At 44.2% G+C, this 26,516-nt stretch overlaps 1 protein-coding gene across 1 annotated transcript in view; it reads left to right on the top strand.

Moving 5' to 3' along the window:
• RSRC1 (arginine and serine rich coiled-coil 1) overlaps positions 1–26,516 on the top strand; it is a 174,574-nt gene that overhangs the window by 84,676 nt on the left and 63,382 nt on the right. Inside the window, exon 6 of the mRNA XM_075418409.1 lies at positions 10,077–10,128. Coding sequence (XP_075274524.1) covers positions 10,077–10,128 — 52 coding nt within the window. The remainder of the gene's footprint in view (positions 1–10,076; positions 10,129–26,516) is intronic.

Raw genomic sequence — 26,516 nt, 5'->3', positions numbered from 1 at the left:
AAATGCATGGCATCCTGAAGACTGCGCGGCGGGGGGATCGCCGCGTCGCACGGAGCGGCGAGCAGACGCGCTCGGCGCGGTGCCGAGCGGTGCTGGGGTTCAGGGTAACTCCCGTGTAACTGGGCGTAGTTTGTGATAGAACATCAGGTCACGTTTAAACGAAGTGCTGGAGATCACCAGGTGCCAGTGGAATTTCCCATGCTTTTCATTTTCAGAATGTTTTCTTCTGTTTTTCAATCACTGCGTTTCAATCCAAGGATTCCAAAGGGAATGTGGTTCCCTCCTTGTGTGAGGTATTTCTTACAAATATGTGTTTAGAGAAAACTGATCTCTTTGTGGGAGAAAATCCAGCAGTAATTCCGGTGTAAACTCCTACTCGTTTTGATTAATCGGCGTGATCTGTTGGTGTGTGCTCCTTTTGTCAGCCCAGCTTTAGCTGTAGCTGTCGTGAGAGCAGTTTGTAATGTGTGAATTGAAATACTTCTTTTCAGAACCTGGATTTATCAGATACTTTTTTTATACATACACTTTTTTGTAACGTAATGTACCAGAAAAATGAAATAGTGATAAAAGATAAAGGGAAATCCATATTTGGAAGCTAAATATTAACCACCTTAGAATTTTTTAAAGCAGTGGAGATCGTTGCTACCTTTGCTGCCTTTAGTTTTGGATTAGCACTTACCCTGTCGTGCTCGAAAGGGTTCTCTTTCTCAGGTTAAATTCATCTCGGAGATTCGTAATCCGAGTAATTTTCAAAGGGTACATTGTGAAATACAGGAATTTGTAGAATAATGACCTGATGAAGATGTTGATGCAAAAGTCTTTATTTTGTCAGCTCTTCTATTTATCGGCACATTGATTTTTTTTGTGATTGTTACTGTATTTCCATGAGAATGTAAATAGAACAGATGATATTCCAGGCTGCTAGTAAATAAATGAGTGGATGGTAATTTTTTAGCCTTTAGTATGTAGCCGGATACAGTCTTATCTATATTTTCTCCCTTATTAAAGAAGTCCTGCAGAGTTTATGGCTGTCTGAGTTTAACATGTTCAGTAATTTCTCCTTTTTAAAAGACATGGATTTGCCAATTCTTTGAATCTTCTTTACAACTCTGCGTATGTGGCTAGTTAATCCGTTTTCTGTATCCACTTCTAGTAGGAAGGCCATTTTCCTTGCGTTTTCTCAGTAATTTTCCCTGCAATTAATACATGATGTTTTACGGTGCTTTCAAAGGAGCGCTTGCTCCAGCGAAATGGGGCGTGGTTTGAATGCTGGATGAAAATCATTGCCGCGTGTTGGAGCTGTACGTGGCTATTTGCCACAGACGTGGCCTTCCGCCTTTGATTGTGTTCCCGTAAGCCGTTGTTACTTAGCGCTCAAATTTTAATTTGCTAATAGTCTCAAGGAAGATGCAGTTTTTCCCGACCACCTTGTCTGTAATGGTTCTCTGAAGATGCGGGGGAAACCCGTGTCCCTCACGGAAGGAAAACCTAGTTAAGTGGAGCGTGTGTAAGAATCTGTGATTAGAGTTAACGAATCCCAGTGCTTTAATGACCATTTACATCCTGGGTGACAGGAGAAGAAGGATTTTCTGAATCCTCTGCTTGCGAGATGTGGCACACGTCAAAGTGTCCTGTTTAGGGACAATAATTACGGGTTTTCCCCTTTGATCTCAATTTTGTATGAAAATTCAGTTGGACAAAAAGCATGGAGTGAAAATACTCTTTTGTATTTGAACAGAAAATTCTAACGTTCCGTTCAGTTGTTTCGCAGCTTGATAGCTGGGACTTTAGAGTTCTGCCAACAATTTTGTCGTTGCTCTCCGGGCTCTGAATTTGAACAACTGGCCCGTATGGTCCTCTTTCGTTATCTTCCCTCCCCGGCTTTGGTAGCTCGGCGGTCTTGGAGGAGCGGGACTGAGCAGGGCTGGGCAGCTTGGAAAAGTTTCCCAGCCCTTGCTGTCGGGCTACGGCTGTTTTTTTCCTGGCAACGGCTGGGCAAGCCTTCCTTCACGGACGGGCACCGCTCAGCGATCCCTGCAGTGGGGTGCACGCGTCGCTAGTTAAGCTCTGCTTTCCACTTCATCATTAGTCATCAGTGGCTTTGCTGGCTCCTCTTCTGTGTTTTGGGATAATGCCTGCCCTTTCCTAGTTAGCGTGCTGCTGCTGCTGTTTGCCGAGGAGGTGCCGGCAGCATCTCTGCGTTTGATGGACACATACCGCTAGTATTCCGTGCCTGACGTCATTTTACTTCACTTAGAATTCCTGTATATTGTACTTCAGTAATTGTATAGGTCTGACAACATCAAAATTTTTGTTACACTCCATTTTATTTCAGTGCTGTAATGGAACATTTGAGTAATTTGCATTAAACTGCAGCTAGTATGTGTTGATGGGAGGTCCATAAAAAGTATAAAATTCTTAGGAAATAGAGTACGAACGCTTTCTTGAGCTTAAAATGTTTCCTGTTCCTGTTCAGGCTATTTATCGCATCTAAGAAAATACCAGGGATTTTGCAATAAAAAAAAACATTTTTGCTTATTAGTGTCTTTAGTTCTCTACCGTGCTTCTCGGTGACTGTAAACAGCCTGACAATTCCTCAAATTTTTTTTTTCCCCTTTTCTTTCCCCAGTTTCATCTCCATAGTAGTACTAGTGTAACACTGCTGTGTCAATATTATATAGTTTTTGTGTGTTTCATTTTTAGCTGCTGACCACTTTCATACAGCTGGTGGAGCAGCTGGACAGCAGCAAAACCAACTCCTCCTTTCCCCTTTGCCTAGAACAGAAAGATGGTTCTGGGCAAGAAGCGAGCTGGGAGAAACCTCCCTTGTTTGGGAAGTGAAGAGAATCGGTACTGTCCCATACGGGGTGCGTTTGCCCACTGTGTACCTTTCCACAGTTTCTCAAAGGTTTGGTTTTTTGGAGCAGGTGGATCTGTGCCAGGCCAGGACACTGGTCCTGCCACAGCCTGCATCGGCGTGTGTTACTGGCTGGTTGTGGCAGAGCAGAAACACCGGATTAGGCATAAATATCAGTTAAACTGATTTATGTCTGAAAATGGAGCGGTGTAATTCAAATAATGCTGGATATGCTTATTAAACTTCTATGTTATTAATTCATGTTATGAATTCTTCTCTGGGATTTGTTTTTTTAAAATGTGAAAAATGTTTCTCTGTCAGTTTTGAGTTTACCACCCTCAAATTCATGCTGTTTGCTGCGTTCCGTGCAAGAAGGTGATGACGATTGCAAGTTCTCAGTCTCCTTTGGTTGTGGTTGTGGTTTTTTTTTTTGGTTGTTTTTTTTTTTTTTTTATATTGTGTGCTCCTGTGAGGTATTCTTTAATACAGATAAGTTTTTTTTTATTTTCAGTTTCTTTGGTAATCATTTTCTTTTTTTTTTTAATATCTCCTAATGTGGAATAAATGACTGAAAAGGAATCCAACCATTCCTGTGCTAAACAAACATGTCGTGTAATCTTTTCCATAATCTGATCAGACTCCATTTAAAAGATAGCTGGGGCTGGGCTGCCTTGTTGCTCTTTTCCTGTTGGAATAGATTTGCTAGAGTTGGGGTGTGTAATAATTCAGGTGAAGGCAGGCCACTGACTTACAGAATATATTAACATGAAATTATGTATCTATCCCCTTTGTTTAATTTTTGTCATTTCTTCCTTGTCTTTTCTCATTACTGAGCTACACTGAGGTCTCCTTTTAGCTCTCCACTGTGCTAAGCTGTTTTTCCCTGAGCGGAGGATGTTCTTTGAGCCGGCAGTGAGGTAGATGAGAAGTTCTCCCCCGTGTGCCTGACTCTGTGTTTATCAGCATTACGTTCTGGCCCGTTCCGTGCTGCTGTTATCACTTGGTCTGGCTAAGCCTGTCAGTCTCCTCTGCCCCTAAATACTGTATTGACCTGTCGATGTGAGGCGATGCCACCCTTCAGCGTCTTTCCCGGATCCCTGCTGAAGCTGTCCAACCGGTCTGCGTGTTGATACAGAACAAGTAGAAATTGCCAATACCTCTGAGAAGTAGATCTTGGTTATTTTGTGCCTTGATTACTTCTTTTCTTATGCAGACCTTTTAATGAAAGCTTTTGGCACTTCGGCGAAAGCATCAGCTTGTCTTTCCAAGCGGCTGTATCGCTGTCTTTGAGGAGATGGAGTAGACTGGTGAGATTTGGTGGTTTTTTCAGCAAAGACACCATTTAGACAGTGTAGGAACGTGGTGGCTGTTCCATCTGCCCTGGACGGAGCCTCTCCCTTGTCTGTGTGTGCGCCAGCCATGCGACAGCAGCGCCGCTGGCTTTGGCCCTGCAAAACCGCTCTCTGCTTCATCCCAGCCAGAACCGCAACGCCATCTGACGCGTTGCTCCGCCGGACCTCGGCCTGGGGGCTGAGTCCGAGACGGTTACAAATTTCCAGGTGAAGAGACTGCATTTCCAGGCAGCTCCCAAACTGCGTGAAGAATTGATGAGTTTGAATTTTTTTTATTTTTTAATTTTTTTTTTTTTTGTGCAGTTCCTCTGGCTTTGAGTGCAAAGCAAGCCTGGGAAGAAGGTACAAGCAGAAGCCCTTGACAAAGCGCCTGGTAGAGCCGTGGTCGCAGTAGCGCCCGGGAACTTCTCGTGTATCCTCAGCCTTGCCGACTTGCCTTTTCCTGGAATTCATTGCGAACAACATTTGCTGGAGTTTTCTGACCTGCTTTGGAAGTGTTCCCAGTGGTTTGGGGTAGCTGTCTCTTCAGACAACTGGGAAACTTATGTTTTGCTCTTCCTTTTTCTTGTCACGCTTTTTCCTAACCTTTTTGTGAGCTCATCAGGCATTGGGGAAGGCTGGATGAACGTCCTCAGGAAACTGGTGGGAGGCTGGAGTGAAAATGGGAGGGCGAGTTTGTGCTCACCTTTCAAAATCATGTATAGAGTTACTTAATTCGTGTTTATTTGCGGAGTCTTTGGGTTTTGATTTTGTTTTTTAAACTGGAATTTCACTGAATACATTTGCATCAAGAGCAAGTTCAACCTGGGGAGATGGCGTCTTGCCGTGGAAGTCGGTGTTTGGCACAACCACAATGCGTAGTCTGGTTTTGGTTGCAATGTGTGGATGTGCTAAGATCAGCCCCAAAATACCAGCAGGACCGTGTGTATGGCCAGTGTGACGATGGCATTTGGCCAGGAGTCATCTTCGGGGAGAAACCTGGACACAAACCTGTGCTTCTGGGGCAGGGGGAGAAGTCGCATCAAGACGTTGCAACTGGTAGAAACAAACGAGCTTGTGGAATTGGGAGATCCAGAGCCTCATCGTTTTCTGCTGTAACACAGTGCCTGTAGGAAATTCTGGTTTTATCAGAAAGTCGAAAGTCTTTTTAAATTATCACCTTTATTTCTGTTAAACAAGTTTGATCTCCTACGTCCTCCCTGCAGGTAGAACACTGAACTGTAATTTCGAGCAGCACGTGTGTCTGAGGCAGCTAAGGAACGTCGGTCGGGTTTGCCGTGGGAAGCGCGGCACCGAGGGGCTGTCGCCCGTCTCGGCTGGTAGGGATGTGGAGGGCTTCAGGACTGCTGTTTTTGTCTTTATCAATTGCAAAAATAGAACATTTCTGTTTAAAAAACCAAAACAAAACAAACAAACAAACAAAAAATCCTAAAAAGCCCAAAACAAAAAAACCCCACAACACAGAAGTTGGTCACTATCACGCTAAGGTTTGTTGGGCTTTATAGAGATGTTATCCGAGAGAAAAGTCCCGTAGTTAAATTATGCGCAACCAGAGACATTAGCGATAAATAGGAGGAACTGAACGTTTCCAGTTTTAGCAGAAACAGCAAACGTCAGTGCCATTCTATATGAAATTTCTGTATTCATAAAAATTAGGTAAGAGAGTGTTGCGCCTTGAAATACCTCAGCATCATTAGCTGCTTGAATCTGCTGATAATGTAATATTTTTCCAGTACTGCCAAGAGCCGCGTGCACTACTTAACAATATTGACAGTCATTAGTTCAGGTGGAAGTTTGGACTTGCTTTTTAAGCCTAATTGTTCTCAAAATTTTTCCCCAATTTTCTCAAGTCTATTGGCAATGGGCACAAACTGAAGCAGAGGAAGCTCCAGCCGAACATGAGGAAGAACTTCTTCCCTCTGAGGGTGACGGAGCCTTGGCCCAGGCTGCCCAGGGAGGCTGTGGAGTCTCCTTCTCTGGAGATATTCCAGCCCCGCCTGGACACGGTGCTGTGCAGCCTGCTCTGGGTGACCCTGCTTGGGCAGGGGGTTGGGCTGGGTGACCCACAGAGGTCCCTGCCAACCCCTGCCATGCTGTGATTCTGTGATTCAGTTTAATACTGTTTTCTCAGTCAAAAATTTTTATCATGCATCATAAGTAGCAGGAAGTGTTTGAAAAAAAAGATCTAGTAGCCGAATTGAAGTGTTTGTTTCAAAGCTATTAATTATTTTGGTAAAATTTAAGCGCTGAATCCCCCTTGCAGTTGAATATTTTGAAAGTAAGCCATTATGCTGACGGCATGGCTGAAGCTGTCTATCGAGCTCATGGCTTCCTCCCTGGAGCTCCTAGTGGCAGGCAGCTTGTGTGGGGTTTTTTTTACACAATGAGCACCAAATAAAGAGTTGTGAGACCCTGGGTTTAGTGTAGTTTTAATAAAAAACCCTGTGCTATTTATGAAAGCAGTAGGGACGTAATGCAGTAGACGCACTGTGAAGAAATACAGGCGAAGAAGGATGTGCCACATCCTCCTCAAAATGCTTGCCTTAAAAATGAAATACGTATAACCAATATTTTGCATGAGCTATGAATAACAGTTGTTAGTCACATGAATATTTCTGGGTTGCGGTATCCTGTGGAATACCGTGGTTTTGTAAAGCAGAATTCTAGTGTGTCCCCTTGACCCTTTCTGACATACGTAGTGTTCATCGTTAGGGATGCTCGACACGCCTCGCGTTATTCTACCATACACCCATTAGGGAATCCCTTTCTGGCGATTACAGTTAGTTGTCACCTTCAGCAGTTGGTGCTAGAAATACTTGCTACTTTTTGCGGTTTTTTTTAACACTGGTTTGAATTCTTTTCTTTCTGTGTTATGCTTAAGACCTTGAGGAAAGTCTGGGGGTTGATTATGCACCTTGTGTGAGACATCACTCCGATAATGTTTCCTACACCAATCATTTCACCATTTTTACGTTTCCTGAGGGCCTTTCTGAATGCTGTCATTTAATGGTCTCCTGGATCAATACTAACCTCCAGTAGTCGGTCTTTCTCACGCATCGCTAGCAGCTTGTTTCGGGGTCTAATTGTGATTTTCAGATGAATTCATCTTTCTCTGTTTTCTCAGAGCGTTGGCCTCATCCACCAGTTGGACAAATGCTTTCCAGAACCAAGGTAGTAACCATTTTATTTAAGAACCCTTCGGCCGTTTGTTGGTCAGGGCACATCGATTGAGAATAGGAAGGCATCTGTACCAAGTTCTCCTGCGGGCATACCAGCGTCCGTGGGCAGCTGGGTATCAGCACTGGGGCTGTGGTCACAGCCAAGGGGATGGAAGATGCCTGCCGAGCTGCTCCCTGTGCAGTTTCCAATGGGATATTGCCCAGTAAAAGCGGGATTTTGGTCTAGCCTCCCGTATACCAACAGGCTGCGTTTGTACTGACACGGGAGGAGTGGGAAAAGGCATTCTGAGCTGTGCGGAGCATTTCAGAGCAGGGGAGCCGGCGTGTCAGTGTTAGTGGAGCTTTGTGCTCGGTGCTGGGAGATGTCGTTTGTGCTGCTGCTCCTCGCTTCCCCGTCTCCTGCGCCCGGAGCCAGGCCAATATTTGCTCTTTTAGGGAATTGCTGTTCATGTGGTGGTGCTAAATGTTGCCACTTTGGGCTCTGAATACGGTAATAGCTATCAGCGAAGTATGTCTTTCTCTAGTCTGTAGCGCTAAACAGACTGTTCCGTGGCCAAAAAGAAGAGATCCCTTTGAGAGATCCAGGCATTTTTGTTAAATATCTAACTGGATAACTGCTGTAAGGATGGAAATGGATTAGTGGAATTCTCTTCTACCTCCTAATACAATCCGTGCCATAGCATTTGCGACAGCCTTGAGTCTTAGAGAAAAAAGCCGCCCTAGAAACGCGCCGGCTGGTGCTGCTGCCTGCGTTGGGCAGCCCAGGTGAGTGAGTCGCAGCCTGGGGCGATGCGCGGGCTGGCTGCGGGGATGCGAAGTGGCCCGGGAAGCGCTGGGGTGTGGGGTCCGTCGAGTTCATGGAGCACTTGGCTGCAGAAAGGAGAACACGAGTGTAGGAAACTGATTTCATGTTCTGCAAGCGGTACTGGGTGCCAGCATCCACCTATGGACGGGGTTGCCCAAGGCCTTGCACTGGTCGCATGAAGATGCGAGTGCAGGTAGTGTGGTACGCCCAGCCCGCTTCCTTCTCCGCTAACTTGAGCTGCAATATTTTGCCGTACCGAAGTAACCCTGGTGGTTATTTTTTTTTCAGTCTCACATTGCTGTAGGAATGGAAAAACCGCAAACCCGAGTACGGCTGTTCTGAAACTTCGCAAGCTGGGCAAGTTTGTTCGGGTGGAAAGCAGATCTTTTCCTTCATCTCCTTTCTTTCCTCTAGTGATGTATTTAATATGCCTAAACATGTTGTAATAATTAGTTCACTGCAAGAGGAAGAACTATGAATATATTTTTACAATAAATTTCAAGATTTTTCTTGCTGCCACTGAGATTAGTGGTCAACTCTGATGGCAGCACGGGGATAGAAGTCAGAATAAGAAACTTTGCCCAATAACTTTGTGTTTGTGCAAACAACTAGCAAAAGTCTAAACTAAAAATATTAGACCCCCGTACAACTAAAATCTGGATCTTTGTTTAAATTTCCGTTTTCAATCTGTGGATTAACGTAACATCTTTCGTAGTCCGTGCTGATGAAAGGAGCAGGCTGTTGATTCTTGTGGTAGAAATGGAACTATTCCTTGTCATCACTTAGCCTTTCTTAGTGGGTGTAGACATAACATAAAGCAAAGGATTAAGAAATAAAGAAAAAGAAATAACCCCCTAAAAAGCAGCAAGAGTGTTTTTTTTTATGAATTAAAGGCCACTTTATACAGATTATATTTTATATTAGTACAACATCAATCCTACTGTAAAAATCTGTGTCTGAGTGCGCTGCAATCTGAGATGTCTCTGGCTGAAAGCGATTGAGAAGAGCTGACTCTCTTGCCCTCCAGAGCATCCTCAGTTGGGGCATTCGTAATGAAGAGCTTTGCCTGATTACCATGATTAATACTTGTATGGCTAATGGGGTGAAACTGGAAGGGTGCAAACTTAGACTTAGGTTATCAGAAAAAATGTTCCAGTAGCAGTATCTGTCTGGGAGAGCTGCCACCACAAATTTCTGTCGTGTTCTCTTTTCAGCGCAGAGCAGAAACCTCCCAAACTTCTCAGATGCTTACAGAAATAATCAACTTCTGAACTGCGTGACAAACGTGGTTTGTGTATGAGTTTAACTGTGAAAACGTTTGAGTGGCTTCAAAATGAGAGGGGTGACAAGCGCATTGGACACAGTAAAACATCCCTTGGAAGAATTAGCATAGTGGGTACGCAGCCAACAGCGTGCTCCTCAACCCAACAGATGTGAGGCAATACCTTGAGGAGAGGAAAAAAATCAAAACAGAGAACAGAAGTGTGAAAAACTTGCCATGTTAATCATATTAAACCAGAATTTGGGCGTGCTTGAGTAGCCCCATATTTCTGTGTAACGGGGTCACTGAGGAGCCGGGGAGGGTTTGCCGCTGGGGGACTGTAGAAGGAGCTGGAGGTGGGCTTCAGCCTGGCCGTGGCCATGGCTGCTCACGTTGGTCAGGGTCCCACAGCGCTTCCCGATCGGGGTTGTATTTTCTGTCAATTCTGGGAATTTCGGACAGTTTCTAACTGGAACGTGACGGGACTCATTTCAGGCTGGAAGTTTTGGTGGATGGGGCATAGCAGTGAACCACGTGCAGCGGTGGGAGCTCGCCGGTAGCGTGGGACCTCGCGTGTTGAGTGTGCGGTTGTGAAGATTTATAAATCCTCTCTTTTCAGACTCCTGCTGAACAGGCCAAAGCTAGATTGCAGCTGGTTCTTGAGGCCGCTGGTAAGTGCTGCTATTATAAGTAAAATTCTATTCTTCAAAAATGTGTTGAACTTTTGTAATATCAGAAAATGAAACGTATCGAGATAGTAATTTTATACTTTTCTGTTTGGGAAATGCTAAGTCCCTTTCTCCGTAGCTCACTCAGTTTCTGGGTAAGATGCAACCGGTGTGCACCATCATTGGCACTTAGCAAATCCCTTTGAGGAGATAAAAATAAGGAATTTTTGCTTGCTGTTGAGAAGCAGCACTCAGACTTCACGCGTTTGTCCTCTGGCTGCTGCTGCTACCCAGACTTTATTCCATTCTCTCAAAAATTTGGGTTTGTTTCTTTGTTTTCTAGCACTGAACTGAATTAGTGCATGTATATATTTATTTATTCAAAGTGGTAGCAGAAATGTGTCCAAGCTTTCCAAAAGGCTTGGATGGAGAGGCTGGTCTGCAGAGAGAAGCACTCCTGCTTAGGCTAGCGCTAGTGAGGAGGAAGGCAAGATGTGGGGCTTGGGAACTGCTTTTCATTTTGGATCCTTTAATTTAAATGAAGATTGGAGTAATCCTGTAGTTTAGTGCCAGGTTTAAAACTTTAAAGAAATGGCTGTCCTGTTGTGCCAGAGATGAGATGAGTCCTTTCCCCCTGTCTTTTTGCGAATTTATGTAAGTCCACGCTAAAGCTCAGAGCGCTCTGCGCGGGGTTCACCGCCGAGCTTCGTGTCCGCTCTTCACCCGCTCCCCAGACGGGGATTTACACGAGCTGCGCGCTCTGATGCGCTGCTTAGGACTGTGGTGATCAAAATAAATTTATAAATGAATAATGATCCTTTTATACAGCATTACTGGAGGTTCTTGAGGTACTTGCGTTTGTCTTCAGATTGTTAAAATAACGATTTAATGCGCTAAAGTGGTAGTCTGTGGCGAGGTTTGTAAGCCTCATGAATTTCTATATCTTAATTTTCCCATTAAAGCTTTGTCAGTTTGTCACGCAAAAAGGAAAGCTTTCAGTATTTCATATGCATTGTAACAAATACGTATTTGTCTTTAGTTCAGCTTTCACCTCTCATATATGTATTTTTAACTTACAAACAGCAGTTTCCAAGAAATGCCATTTTTATTCCGCCCCCCCCTTATAGAAACATTCTGGTTTAAGGTTTTAAGGAATACCCCACATCACATTGCTGCTGTTTCTATCAAAAATGCGCCTAGCCTTGTGTATTGCGTAGCTTCAAACGCATTCATTGTCCTCCATAACTTTTAACAAATCTTTGAAACATATAATTATGAAATAGATGTGATGGCACTGACCTAAAAAAGCACAATTTGTGCATACTGCTCACATCTATCACACCTCAGGTTTTAATTTAACACCTGGGAGATGTGTGAAAGGTACTTATGGGCTGTACATCATCACGATCCGGGTCCCCAAAATTCCCCAACCCACATATGAGGTCTGTGACATTGTTAAATTTAGACAGGTCACCCAGAGCAGGCTGCACAGCACCGCGTCCAGGCGGGGCTGGAATATCTCCAGAGAAGGAGACTCCACAGCCTCCCTGGGCAGCCTGGGCCAGGGCTCCGTCACCCTCAGAGGGAAGAAGTTCTTCCTCCTGTTCAGCTGGAACTTCCTCTGCTTCAGTTTGTGCCTGTTGCCCCTTGTCCTGTCACTGGGCACCACTGGAAAGAGTCTGGCCCCATCCTCCTGACCCCCCCCCGCAGATATTTAGAGGCATTTCTAAGGTCCCCTCTCAGCCTTCTCTTCTCCAGGCTGAAGAAGCCCAGCTCCCTCAGCCTTTCCTCACAGGAGAGATGCTCCAGTCCCCTCCTCATCCTCGTAGCACATTCATTGATTTGCTTTATCAGGTTGCAAGGAAATGCAGTTCCCTTCCAAAGCATGCATCTTGCTGAAGTTACTGAGCAGCTTTTTGAGGAGTTCACAATCCACAGGTTAACCGTTGCTGTCGAAGCGTGATGCCGTGTGATTTAATTGACTGTCATGTGGATTTAAATCGGTAGTTTAGTGATGATGAACACAGCTGTTGTTTGCAGATGTAGCGCTGGAGGCAGGACCCATCCCCAACTCGTGAGTTACCTGCAGAACGTCTGGCTGTGCAGCTGATGGGAGCTGTAAGTGGGGAGGAAGGCTGAGCTTTATTCCAAACGTGTTATCCGCAGTTTAGCGGTTGTTAACAACACCATGGTCCTCCATGGTCTGGCCAACCACAGGAGCCTTCCCTTCTGCGACGGCGCAAAGTGACCGACCCGTGTCAGCAGGGCGTTTGGGAGGACATGGCGTCGTTTGTCTCGGCTGACGGGCGGTTGCGCTGGAACCGCCGTTCCCTGTTCCCTGCTGTTTCCACGCCTCCCACAGCAATCTAACATTTGCTCAGATGGTCTGGATTCGAATGGATTTGCTCATTCCATTCTGAAGATTTCCATATCTTACTACACTTTGAAAGAATTAACCTAGAGATAATTCACTTAGCTTACTGAACACATTTGTTTTGTTCTTAATATACTGGAAATGCTTTTGGATGAACATCACTCGAATATAGCAAAGGGTATCCAACTGTGGAAGGGGACAACGTATAATAAATGTTAATGTGCGTGAACTGAAGCTGGTTTGTCTGTAAAATACCGGCATGTGCTGTGAGAGCAGTCTGACTCTGCATTCTGGCTGACGGCAGGGTTTGAAGTTTGCTTGCAAATTTAGCAACACCTCCCCAGCAACACCTTCATCTAAACCGGGAGTTTAGAATATGGTATTCACCACAGCAGCATGATGTTTCAAATTGAATTTCTTTATTTTACGATCTAAATTTCCCTTTTCTTTAGCCCCCTCGAACAGTCTAAATTCCACCGTATCCTCTGTCGGTGCTGCTGCCGTCGGGAAGAGCAGCGCAGGGGAGGAGGAGGAGGGACCGGGACGTGGGTTTGTTGTGTACGCGTGGAAAATTGAATGCGAGTGCTATGGGATGCTCGTTCTGAGACACGAAATTGCCTGTAAGCAATGAGACAGCTTTGCAACTGTTAGCTGCTGCATTTGAAACTTCTCTGGGTACCTGGAACGTACGATGTCAACTGCTTTGATGTCGGGGTTGACATCCAGTTGGGCATGGGGACAGGTAGGTGTTTGCATGCAATATCCCTGTGTGTTGTTGAAGAGAAGGCATCTGGGCTGTTGCTTTCTCAGAGGTCAGCATGTCCGAGGATATTTTGTTTGGATGTAGAAGCAGGAATTCCCAGGCTTTCTCCAGGCGTAGGAAATGCCGGTCCGAAGGCTGGCTGCGCGTGGTTCGTGTGAGCAGGACAGCCAACCCCGCGTTCCTCCAAGCGCCGCGGCCAACGGCGTTGGCTCCGGACAAGAGGCACTTTGTGAGGGCTGCGGTTTCCAAAGAGCTCAGGTACCAAAAGCTTTAGATAGCCCTTGTTTTGCTTTATTCCTGTGGTGTTTCAGTGGAGTGTTCTCCTGTTAGAGCTGTCTTCCCAGTCTGAAGGTGTTTGCCCGTACGGTTTTTTGCTTCACATCGACCTACTGACATGGAAATTGTGTGGCTTTATCCCTGTGGCTTTTCAGGCAAGAGGCAGTGGTATGTTGGAATACATTAATAACGTTATGGATCTACAGAACAGAGGTTTGAAAGTGCTTTCAGCATGTCAGGCTCTTCCAAGTCCTGTCCTAGTACAGTGGCTATAGTTTAAAATTAAAGTTAATGATATGTTATTGTGTTCACTTCACTCTTCACTGCTTTCTTCCTCACCAGAGATGCTTTATTTTAGGGGAGGAAGGTCCAGGGGCCGACCGATCGGCTGCAGCCTCGGCAGGACTTGTAGACATTTAGGCAGCACTTGTGGACATTTGGTAGCTTGGGAACATCTGCGGTTAGAATCGAACTTGGATACTAATTTAGGAAATAGCAATGGGTTTCTCTAAAAGCCAAAAGATAGCAAATAGTAAACTATACGCTTAAACTGGGTTTATTTATTTTGCTGGTGCATTTTGGGGGTGGGAACTGTGAGTTCTGGTGTCTCGTTGTGGGAGAGCTGGTAAAATAAAAAATACTCACCTGTATTTAGAAGGAGCAGAGGGGAAGATGGCTGTTTTCGTATTCAGGCAAGGAATTGCTGTCAAGAAGTTTTGTCTCCACGTCCTTCATTCATGCTGACTTTGCTATGCACTTCGTTAAATAATTTTTTTTCTTTGTTGGTGTAGATTAATGTCAGTGTCTTTGTTCACATTGAACAGGGTAATGCTTGAAGATACCGAAGCGCTCCCATTCAATTTTTAAGGCAACGGAGTTTTCATTTATAAAAACTGTCACTCAGTAGAAGTGGTCGATCTCAGCTATAAATTTATATTTGCACGACTTTATTTGCTTACCCTTCTTAATACCGAGATCCCAGAAAGCCTTTTTAGCATCCCCGAACAATATCCCGGCGACTCGCCATGTTTGAGCAGATGTTAAGCAGGCAATGGGTGAATGTTAATTTTGAAAGGGTGGCGCGTTTAAGCCTATCTGAAGTATGTTGCATGTGGGCCTTCCAGACTTCGCTACAATGCTTTGTCTCTTGGGAGAATTTTAAAGCTAAACCTCTTTCTTTTTGTCAGTCTATATGGACTCTCTCAAGTCAGTATAAAGCAGATCATCCCTAGGCTAAAGCTCTTCGGCTTTTGTTATTGGGCTCTGTAGACCTGTAATTAGGCCTCCTGGCAGGGCGGTTAATGGTCATATGGAGTTTCTGTGAGGCAGACTGGCTTTGTATAAACCCTTCGTGGGGATATGTTCATGGGTCACTTCCTACCAGGACGGGGCTTTGTGCGGCTGCCCCACGGGCGGACGGGGAGCGGGTTCCCTTGACCATCGACAGCTCCGGTCGCGGTGCACAATCTACCCGGCTAATCCCCAGTGTCAACAGAGGATTTAGCTGAGCTTCTGTCACTTACCCTTGCCAAACCACTTGGGTGTCTGTGATTGCTTTCCCAGACTTCATTATCGAGAGACGGAGAAGGGCGGAAGATTTCAGCCGAGGTTTCGTGTTAAACGGTTGCTTGCTCCTATCGCTCGTTTTAAGGAAAAAGTTTGCCCCGTGTCGAACCCTGCCTTCCCAAAACCCGCCAGCCGAACAGAACACCTCAGAACTTCAAAGGCGTTAATTTGTGCCGTTGGTTGTTGGGTGGCACCCGTGTTTTCTCGTAAAGGTTAAACTGTGGATGAATATTCCAAAATGTAAACGTAGCAATAAGAAGCAGCGTGTGGACGGTTCTAACTATCAATTCGGCTGCCTGTGCCGGAGTAGTCGGGGAGTTTTTCTATGGTGATAAGCAGAAATTTCTTACTCTCCGCATAAAGACGATGACAAAAGGCAATTGATCTGGCTTTTCAAAGGTCTAGAGCTGAAATAAGTGACTGATCTATTTTTAGACTCTGCATTTCAATCTATCACGGAAAGAGCATTCAAGAATAGAGCATTTCTGTGCAAAGAATTCTTGACGGAGTTTATTTAAAGGAAACTTCAGAACTGAGGCACAAATGTGATGTTAGCAATATGCAGTGAAAATTGATGAATATGAATCATAAGCATCGAGCATTTATCAGATCTGTTTGGCAGCAGTTCTGGATATTGGATATTTGACTCATTATCTTTGAATTATACTATCAGATTGCTCCCTTTAATTTTGTACCATGCGTCTTTATTACATTTTACATATTCCTTCAAAAGAAAAATCATTGAATACAACAAGTACTGTGGCCTCGGCTGTTGTAAAGATGCAAGTGTTTATTGCATTATTTTTTTTTTTTTAATCTACCCATTGTAACACATGTTATTGGGGAGAAAAATCCTCATTTGCACTCAGTGCCTGATAAATCAATGGTCAAATATTCGCTACTTGCTGGTATCAAAATGGCTCATAACAGATGTGGCTGAAAGGACCACATACGTAGACTGTATGATTTTAGTCTGGTGGAACTAATAGGATCACTTGCTACTTCATAGATTTTTGCTTTTCTTTGACTTTAATAAAAACTGTTTAGTTAAATAGGATGGCCTCTACTTTTTTCTAGCTGCGCATAAGGCAGGCAGGTGGCAACAAGTATGAAAAATTTCCATTTATTGGTGCTTATGTTTAAATGCCAAGTGTATAAAATGTTTATGGATTTCTCATTTTGATTACGGCTTTCTTTTGATTTTACTATTTCTGTTCTTCTGAAAACTTCATGGCCTTGGTTTGGATTTCTAATTATGCAAAGAATTTTAGAAGGATGGATGACACGTGTTGGTGTACATGCACAAAGGATGAAACAGTAGGTAAAATATTTTACCTGTTTCATGGAAATTTAAAAAGAGCTTTTAAAATAATGCTTTCCCCAGAAATGATAAGAATTTGAACTTGTAATGAGCTTAAAAGTTGCTGAATAGTGAAGAAGAGATTGCTATAATTACTAAGTGGGTATGTTCAGTTTGATTCAATATAAAATTCTTACTTGTATCGATTTCAAACATTTGTCTTGAGTCGTGTCTGTTGACACTTTGGATAACTGAATTTACTTCTATTTATGTAAAAATCTCAATTTGCTGAGCAAAGATGCCTTTCTGAACTACCTTTCCTCTAGATGGCAAACATGGATGTAGGCGCTAGGGGTGTTTTTAAAGGTGTTTTGTGCAGCATTCCTTGAACCCCAAGCTAAGGAGAACTGGAAGGAGTAGGAATCTGGTCCTGGTGAAAGTCACAGCCGAACGAGCGGGCCCTGGGTCCGAGCATCCCTGCCGAGGCCGCAGCTCCCGGGCAGGGATGCTGCAGGACCTGCTCCCGGGACTCCAGCGCTCCTCGCCTTCAGGCACGGGGACCTGGGTTTTCTTACACTGCAGGCTACAAGCCAGCGTGTGGTAATTATTGGAGATTAAAATTGCATCATGCTATTGTACTGAGGACAAGCTGTTAAAACATTAAAACAAACAAAAAGTGGATTAAAAGACGTTTTAGACATCATGAAGCTGGCTTTGCAAGGTTGGCTTGAGGAGGCCAGAATTTTTTTCATGTTTTCAGAAATAAATATGAGGAGAAACTGCCATTCCCATGCTGCTGTGGTTTCAACTACAAGCGTTGGTTGCTGGTAGCCCCCGGAATTTGCCGTTTAGGGTTTTTCTGCCTTAATGCTGCTGTCGTTTCAATACTCCTGCCCTGTTCCCTCTTCACCTTATGGCTGGGATTTGGTCAGGAGCAGAAGACTTTGCTGTTTTGCCTCCCTGTGTTGCTCATGTGAGCGAGTGATGCCGAAAACTTGAGAATGAAACAGAGAACTGGAGAGTGACGTGAAGGGGAGGATAGGAGGGGGAAAGACAGAACGATTGTTCTGGAAATGCGCGTGAGGCGTTTCCATTGCAATGTGCCCACAGTAGTAATCACAGAATGGTCGGGGTTGGGAGGGACCTCTGTGGGTCATCTAGTCCAACCCCCCTGCCGAAGCAGTAATAGTGTTTAAATCCTAAGATAAGTATCTATTTATTTGCAAATGTTAGGTGACATTAAGAATTAACTGGTAGAGAGATGGGAAGATAATGATCTATTTATTTGCGGATGTTTGATAACATTCATGGTTGACTGGTAGAGGGATGGACAACCCCAGGCACAGGTGTGGTGTTTGGCACTGGTCAAGGTTTGGGCTGGCAGCGGTGAGTAATGGTTTGGTTAAATGTGGTTTGTACTAACCAGAGAGGTTTATTCATCATTGGTTAATACAGGAAATAAATAAATGGGTGAACCGGTAGCATCTTGCATTTCAGAACTGCAAAAACCGAAGGCCACAAGATGGATTCCCCCATCTGCAGCCTTGCTGGTTGACACGCAGGCGTACGTGGTGATCCTTTCGCATGTACCGGTTGGCATACAAAGAGAGAACGATCGAGCTTCTTGGACTGAGTCACAACAGAGTATTGCTCTTATCCAGCTCTGTCCAACCTGGGTGATATTTCCTCCCACTGCTCGGAAAGGGAAATGGAGCGCGCTGTTTATTGGTACCCAGAATGCCAAATCTGAATCGCGTTCATCAGCCTGATGTCTCATTCCGTCTGTCTTTCCAAGCACTTAGAGCCAACTAGTTGAGGCTTTGGCAGGAGGTCCGAATATTCCCCCCACTTCTCTCAGTTCGTTATTGGAGATGAGCGGCCGAAACCACGTCTGTGGGTTTCACAACCTATTTTGCTTCCTTGGTGTCACTCCATTAACCCCACCAGCGAAGCTGAGTCCTTCAGAAGTACTTTTCTGCCAGAAGATCAAGCAGGAGCTTAAGGAAGAGCTTAACCCAGGAAGCTCATAGAGCATTTTATTCTTCTATAGTGAATATGCGTTTTCAACAATTTGATCTACAATGAGTTATTTCTTTTTTTTTTTAATCCTTCTTTCTCAAGTTCCTAAAAATAGCTGATACCATGGAGTTCCTTTAGACATTATTCAACAACAACAAAAAAGTTGTCATCTTGTGCTTATAGTCACAAATTATTGCTTGGAAGTGTTTGTTAACACCATCTTAAATCCAAGCCGTCATAGGCAGTCAAGAGCCTTGATTTCTCTTGCATTCAGATTTTGAAGAGAGGGCATCAGGTGCTTAAGGCAATCCAAAAGTCTTCTGAGTATCTGATTATTCTCTTCCTTTTGCAGGATCGCTATAAATAAAACTGCAGCTTCTTCCACTAAAATGAATCAAAAAATTCTGCATCTTTTCACAATAATTTTGTGTCCTCAGAAGTTTGTTTACAGACCTGAATTTCCCATTTGCAGACTTTTCTACCCACATCATCCTAGGTTTTTTAAGCTTTGTACTAGCGAGATCACAACAGATAGAGGTGTCCTGCAGTAGATAAAGTGTTCTTGACTTTTTTCCTTATATTCCAAGAGTCTAGACATAAGTAGAAGATTTAATTTTCAAGAATACGCTTTGCATAATACATAGACTAATGAAGGACTATAGTTTGACACAATTGATGGGTACGCATCGTCTCTATTTTGATAAGTAAGCTTTATGGTTATTTTTTGACAAAACATTTGCTGTCTGAAGGATTCAAGAAGAGATCTCGCTGTAAGACGAGGAAGGCTGGTGATTCTTTCGTGGTCTACAAAACTGCTAAGTCTGGTGGGAGTTTGGAGCTGCAGTCGGTCTGGACCAGCCTGTCAGGTTTGTTGTTGTTCCCTGCCTGAGTTCTTTCAAAGGAAAATAAACTGGAATCACGCTCATGAGCTGTCCCAAGTCGTCCAGGCTTGCTGTGCTGCCTGATTCCTCTGCCGATCTGACGTGCTGAACGCTCCGTCTCTTCCAAGTTGTGGAGTGAAAGGTTGGGTAGCTCTTCACAGCTCCAGAGAAGGGTGTTGTTTTTTTGTTTTTCTGGACTTCAGGGCTGTCAGCGAGCTCATCCTTTCCACAGGGATCTGAACATTTATTCTTCCGTCTGTAGTCCTGTCCCCATCCCCTACAGATCAGGTCACAACTGCTGATGGGTGACGTGCTGAATTCTTCTTTGTTTGTTTTCATCTGCTCGGTCCTGCTCAGACAGCATCACCATAGCAGATGGACCTCCGTGGTGTGGAGGGAGTTCTCGGAGGTCTTCCTAGCAGATCTTTCTGCTGTAGGTCCATAGAAGGTTTTGTCCGGTTCTTGAAAACTAGCTAATTTAGGAAACCCATCTAATTATGGAGTTAGTGAACCCAGTTTCTAGGTCAGCTGCTGATTCCTACTCAGCAGATTTCTGTGTCAATAACTATTTAGTTGGCGACGTCGGCAGAAAGAGCACTTTTGAACAAGCTCTGAGGCATAGAAGAATTAAATGATTAAAAAACCCCAGCAAGATACTGTATGTTGGAATAAATTTATGGCAACTAATTTTTATGTTGTGTGTTTTATGACAATTGCGGGTATTTTAAGACTGAATTTCAGAAAGGTGCAGAAAGTGTTTGAGCTTACCTGGACAGCCTGCACCAGCGGGCTTCGCAAGCCATGCCCAAGGCTTATAGAGCTGGACATTAAACACATCTCTTCATATATTTTTTGCACCTAATTTGTTGGCAAAGCTACGTAATCTCATTAGACTACTAAAAAAATAATACTTCCTGCATGCAAGCCGACAACTGGATAAAAAAGAGTTATCACTCCAAGTAATTATTTTTTTTAGCATGTTAATGGTCTTGTCCTTGCGGAGTATGTGATTTTGAAGTGCACCTGTTTTGTGTCATTGGTGAGCAAAGCAAACACTTGATTAATCAATAATTACTTCAATAAATAATTCAACTTCATTTTCATGATTGCTGAAGAAATAGGGAATTTTAATTGAACAAATTTGGGTGGAGAACAAAACGTGTTTGGAAGAAAGTAATTAACTTTTGCAATTTATAATACCGTTGTATTGGTGTCTAAAAGCTATTTGCTTCATGAACCTATTTAGGTTCTTACGAGAGGTTAAAAAAAAAATTCTTTGAACCGTTTCTGTAGAATGTGTATTTTTCTTCTAGTTTAAGAAACCGATGGGTAGTTGCTAACGTAGGGATGCCATAATGTAAAACAGAGCAGATAAGTAGACTTTACAGTCACTTTATTAGTTAATGAACATTTATTGCCTTCTAGAAATAATTCTGAAGCTTTTAGAAGTTCTGGGTTTTTGTTAGATTTTCATCAGAGATTTTTTTTTTTGTGCTACCGAGAAACAAAAGTATCTCAGGCTTACATTAGAACTAATGGGTTTTCAGTAATATTGTAGCATATGGTATACATGATTTTGATGCAAATATGTGTGCTAATTATGTGCAGATGAATCTTTCAGTCCTGCTATTGATCTTAAGTCAAAGACAATTTTTCAGTTAGCTCAAGTTTTGTATCAATTCATATTTAGCAACTTTGCCCAGTAATTTAATTATACACTGTTTAGGCTGCGGAAACCATATGTGGTTGTGCGGCTAGTTTCTGTTCGAGCAAGCCTTATAGGGAATGTTGTGTCTTAATATTGATAGCAAAATAGTTATTTCTCATATTTTCCCTGATCTGTTGACCCATCTGCTCTGTATAGGTGCCTGCATTGGTCTGTTGTTGTTACAGCATTAGAATCATAGAATCATTAAGGTTGGAAAACACCTGTAAGATCATGAAGTCCAGCCATCACCCCACCACCCCCATGCCTGCTAAACCATGTCCCCAAGTACCATATCTGCACGTTTCTAGCCCAGAACATGTGCCCCTAGGCTCCGTTGTGATGGCATCCCCTCCACGTCTTTGGACGCTTACCAACCTCAGTTTAGATCGTCTACGTGTGAAACCAGAGAGCATTTGGCTGGATTTTATAGCATGGATGCCCAGAAAAGGGCTTTAAAGTGCTCAATCTGCTCGGCAGCACTGGCTCAGGCTAGTGGGCACGAGGTGTGGGTTTGAGCGTTTAGGGCCCCTCTGTCCAGTTTCCAGATGAGGAGCGTGCTGGAATCCCTCCCTCAGAAAGAAGTGGAAAAGAAATACAAGGCCCTTGCTCCTTCTCACTGTTGTGATGGTGCATGCTGCGAGTTTTGGAGTGTGGTGGGAATCATAGGAGGCCTTGCTCATCCTCCAGCTGGTTGGCATTTCCAAGGCACCTATCATTTAATAAATTAATACTCTGTGAATGGATTTTTAGCTCACAGTGCCCTTTTGAGGTAGAGCAGCAGTTTCAGGGTGTTTTGATGCCTTGCCAGCGGTTGCATGTAGTCTGTGGTGGAGCAGGAACGTGCCTGTGTCCCAGCACTTGGTCCCACGCGTGACCATGTCATCCTCGTTTCCTCCTGACCTCTAGACTGAGATTAGAAATTGTAACTGGTGCTCTATCTGCTGTTATTTTTTCAACTGGGAGAGGACTTCAGGGTTGTCCAGAAATTCACATTGCTACGTGTGAAGCAAATGTGCCTGAACTGCAGATACAGATTAATTGTTGTTACCATATTTAAGTATATACTCATAGAGAATGGTAGACTTCTAATCGCAGAATCCCAGCATGGCAGGGGTGGGAAGGGACCTCTGTGGGTCACCCAGCCCAACCCCCTGCCGAAGCAGGGTCACCCAGAGCAGGCTGCACAGCACCGCGTCCAGGCGGGGCTGGAATATCTCCAGAGAAGGAGACTCCACAGCCTCCCTGGGCAGCCTGGGCCAGGGCTCCATCACCCTCAGAGGGAAGAAGTTCTTCCTCATGTTCAGCTGGAGTTTCCTCTGCTTCAGTTTGTGCCTGTTGCACCTCGTCCTGGGCACCACTGGAAAGAGTCTGGCCCCGTCCTCCTGACCCCGCCCCTGCAGATATTTAGAGGCATTTCGAAGGTCCCCTCTCAGCCTTCTCTTCTCCAGGCTGAACAAGCCCAGCTCCCTCAGCCTCTCCTCGTAGGAGAGATGCTCTAGGCCCCTCAAAGGTGAATCAAAGGTGTTTGTCAGTGCTGCTGCACAAAATACTGTAAGTTTAAGAGCCAGATATTGACAGAGTTCATTTTGATGTTGTACAGCGCAGCCCGTTCTGTCTCAAAATCCCCGTTGGAAAGAAATGCCTTTACACCCAACAGTCTTGCTTTAAGTGGCTTTAAGTGTCGCTGGTGCCTGCTGCCTGTCAGCTAAACCTCCTGGGGTCTTCTGCGAGTTTGTCTTTGGAGGGTTCAGAGAGCTGGTTTGGTCTGCACGGAGCGGAGGAACGCAAAGGCGTCTCTCCACCAAGGTGGTCTCTCGGTTGTGGGATGTCGTTGGACGTCCTGCACTCATACCGCTCCGAGGGTCTGCAGGTGGTGGTTCCAGCTCAGGGCATGGGGGCTGCCCTGAGCCGGGGGCTCGGTGCTGTGAGAGCTTGGGACCTGGAGGCAGCGGGCGTTCCAAACGCAACGTGGTGTCCCTACTGGTGCTGGTGACAGCTCCTCCTGGGTACAGCCCCAGTTCTCGCAGCCAACCTTGGAGGAACTTCTTCAGTTCTTCTGCACGGTAGTGACATGTGGAATTATTGCTGAATGCTAACGGCATGCGGGGTGGGTGTGTAGATCTTAAAGCCCGGAAAGCCTGCTGTAGGTGACCCTGCTTCGGCAGGAGGGTTGGACTAGATGACCCACAGAGGTCGCTTCCAACCCCTACCATGCTGGAATTCTGTGAAAACACAGCAGGAGTTTGTGAACTTTGGTACGCGCAGATCCCTGGGCGTTTTTTCCTCTTGGTCCACCGTCAGTTCTGCTGCGCTCCCTCGCCTGCTTGTGGAAGAGGTTAGTTTGCGTCATTTTCTTGAAAGATTTCACAGCAAGTGGAACTCAAAACCTGCCATTTTTATGCTTTTCATATTCGTCCCTTCAGGAAAACCTGAAATAGGGAATTCAGCTCGGAATTCAGCGCGCAGTCGCCCAGCACCTGAAGATCTTGTTTCGTGCCTCCATGATCTTCCTGTAAATCAAGCATGTTAATTTTTTAACTTGAACCAAGAAGAGTATTTACTATGGGTAATAAACTTCTTGTTTTGCAGTTATTTAAAGAATATTTATCACAACTGTATTGAATACAGAGGACGAAGTGTGCTATTTTTTCCAAGCGGTTTTGTCTGCTCATGTTTTCTTTGTTGACCCAAATGAACGAAATTAGAACAAACAATCTCCAAGTCATTTGTAATCAAGCGCTGATTAATGGAGTTTGGTTTCATAGCCATTATTCATTCAAGAACACCTGATATCTTTCCCATAAACAAATTGTGTTTGTCCAAATTAGAAATTAAATGAGGCATTTGATGAGTTTATGATTGACCCTTCTAACTCCGGGCCCATTAGTCACTGTCGTTATCATACCAAACTGGGTGACTAATGCGCTGTCTGAAGAAGCATGCGGATTTATGATGATTTCTGATTAATGCATGCTGAGAGCCAACGAGTTTGTAATAATTTCTTGATTTTCATTTTAGCAGTCGCTGAAGATTTTCATCTGTGATGAAATGTATTTGTGTCCCATTAGATTTAGAGATGATTATGAGGTGTTGACTGAATAAATCTTAAAATATAGCAGATAAAACATAGTAACTTCAAGATCCCCCCCCCCAGTGGTGCAATTGCATTAGGCTTTTTATAAAGATGGCCACCTATCATTTAATAAGAACTTGTGTGTGACTTCAGAGGAGTTCTCATACTTACGAGACTACCAGTAAGAATTTCTACAAAAATAGGCATTATTCTTTTGCTTTTTTGTATTGTTCGTGCTTCTTTGTTTTGTGAAATTTTGATATGTGTATTTTTAAAAAAAGGTACTGGGGGCTGTTTGGCTGCTTTCAGTGTTTGAAAGGATTTTATACGACAATAGTTTCTGCCTATGAGAATGCTCTTGATAAACAGACTTTAAGATAAACTTCTGTAATAATAAGATGACTTTATCTCTTAAAATTCTATTTTTCTAAATACCATTATTTTCAAAATGTTCTATTTTTCTAAACACTATTATTTTGAAAGGTTTTCTCAGCTGTAGCTATCTAAAAAGATTTTTTTTAAAAAAATCTTTAAGATGTAATTTATTATGTGCTCTGTACAAAAGGGTAGAACAAGTGTTCGCTTAATTTTTTGGAGAACAAATATCTTCAACCATCCATGCTTTCTCAGGATTTCAAGAAATTTCTTTTTGTAAAAAAAAAAAAAAAAAAGGTGATATTATGAAAATGCACTCTTTGGAGACAAGGTTGTTTTCTGTTCTCACCGAAGCCGCGTTGCTTCCGTACATGCCCAGTCAGGCAGGACTATGCCTGACCACGCTGCTACTGGGAGGTGGACCCAGCATGAACTGGGGGCAGAGTGGGCAGCTTGCTGTGTCCCATCCACGATAGGGTGTTGCCCATCCTGGCAATGAAACGTGCTTTTTTACCCTCGAACTCACCCGAAAGAATTGTTTCAGAGGCTGAACACAGCTTCAGTCTCGCAGCTACTTGAAGTAGTGTAGTATGTGTATCAATAGTTTTATTGAAAGACAAATGAGTATTTTCCTTTTGAAGAAAGTATCTGCTAGCTAGAAGCTTCACGTGGTCTACTCTGAGCTCTTCCCATAGTAACAATCCACGAGTGCATTCAGAGAGTTTTACTCGCCAAAAATCTCCCAAATACGTGATGAACAAACTTGCGCCAGCTGCCCAGAGCTCTGTCTGCCTGTAGGGTTTAAAATTCCCTATTTCTGGTGTTCGGCTGTGCAGGGAGACCCGAACAAGCACCCGCCATCTCCCTTGGATTGAAACCAAGGAGGGAGAGGGGTGAGGGGCGGAGGCGTGAGTTAAAGCGTTGCCACGGAACCTGTATGAGAAGAGTTTTATAACATCATGATAAAATGGTAGTGACAGTGTTTATTACAGAATCCCAGCATGGTCAGGGTTGGCAGGGACCTCTGTGGGTCCCCCAGCCCAACCCCCTGCCGAAGCAGGGTCACCCAGAGCAGGCTGCACAGCACCGTGTCCAGGCGGGGCTTGAATATCTCCAGAGAAGGAGACTCCACAGCCTCCCTGGGCAGCCTGGGCCAGGGCTCCGTCACCCTCAGAGGGAAGAAGTTCTTCCTCCTGTTCAGTTGGAGCTTCCTCTGCTTCAGTTTGTGCCCGTTGCCCCTTGTCCTGTCGCTGGGCACCACTGGAAAGAGTCTGGCCCCATCCTCCTGACCCCCACCCTGCAGATATTTAGAGGCATTTCTAAGGTCCCCTCTCAGCCTTCTCTTCTCCAGGCTGAAGAAGCCCAGCTCCCTCAACCTTGCTTGAACAGTGGATCGGTGGGTACAAACCATACGTACGCACACACACAGACAGATATGTATTTCTTCAGCCGCCTCTTTTGGAATGGAAGGCTCGACTTTGACTGAACGCTCTGCCAAATGTGAATCAATATGCAAAAGCGAGGAAAGTTCACGCCGAATTAAATTTGCAGACAATGATTGCAGCCGTGTTGCCACCAGCTTAGTAAAGAATTGCGCTGCGATACGTGGGAAAGGGCGAAACGGCGTCTTTAAAAGGCAAGAGTAATGAAAACTTGTGTCCTTTGCCCTCGGAGTTGTATTGATTACCCTAGCAAGAAGAAAAAAAGCATTTCAAAACACAGCTAATGTGAATAATCAAATTGTGTGCTTTTATGTCAGATCCTCCCTTTAATTCCCTTTCTATTGCTTTGCTCTGTGGCTACAGCATAATATATTATTGAAGATTTCTGGGCAGGCTTCTTTGTTTAAGCCGTTGAGTATCCCTTAATGTTGTTAAAACACCCAATGAAACAATTTAATCAGAGCATTGTCTTACAGGTTTTGAGCATTTTATGCTGTTGATCTTCAGCCCTTGGAGAGTCTTCTTTGAGAAATGTTAATGGTTTTATAACAGTCAGCCTCTTTAAGCGAGGTGAGATCGCCATTCCGTTGCTAGCAACTCAAGGCAAGAAAACG

The sequence above is a fragment of the Opisthocomus hoazin genome, chromosome 4 (assembly GCF_030867145.1).
Source record: "Opisthocomus hoazin isolate bOpiHoa1 chromosome 4, bOpiHoa1.hap1, whole genome shotgun sequence".
Classification (NCBI taxonomy): Eukaryota; Metazoa; Chordata; class Aves; order Opisthocomiformes; family Opisthocomidae; genus Opisthocomus; species Opisthocomus hoazin.
The sequence above is the reverse complement of the archived record's forward strand: the minus strand, read 5'-3'. Positions and strand labels throughout refer to the sequence as shown.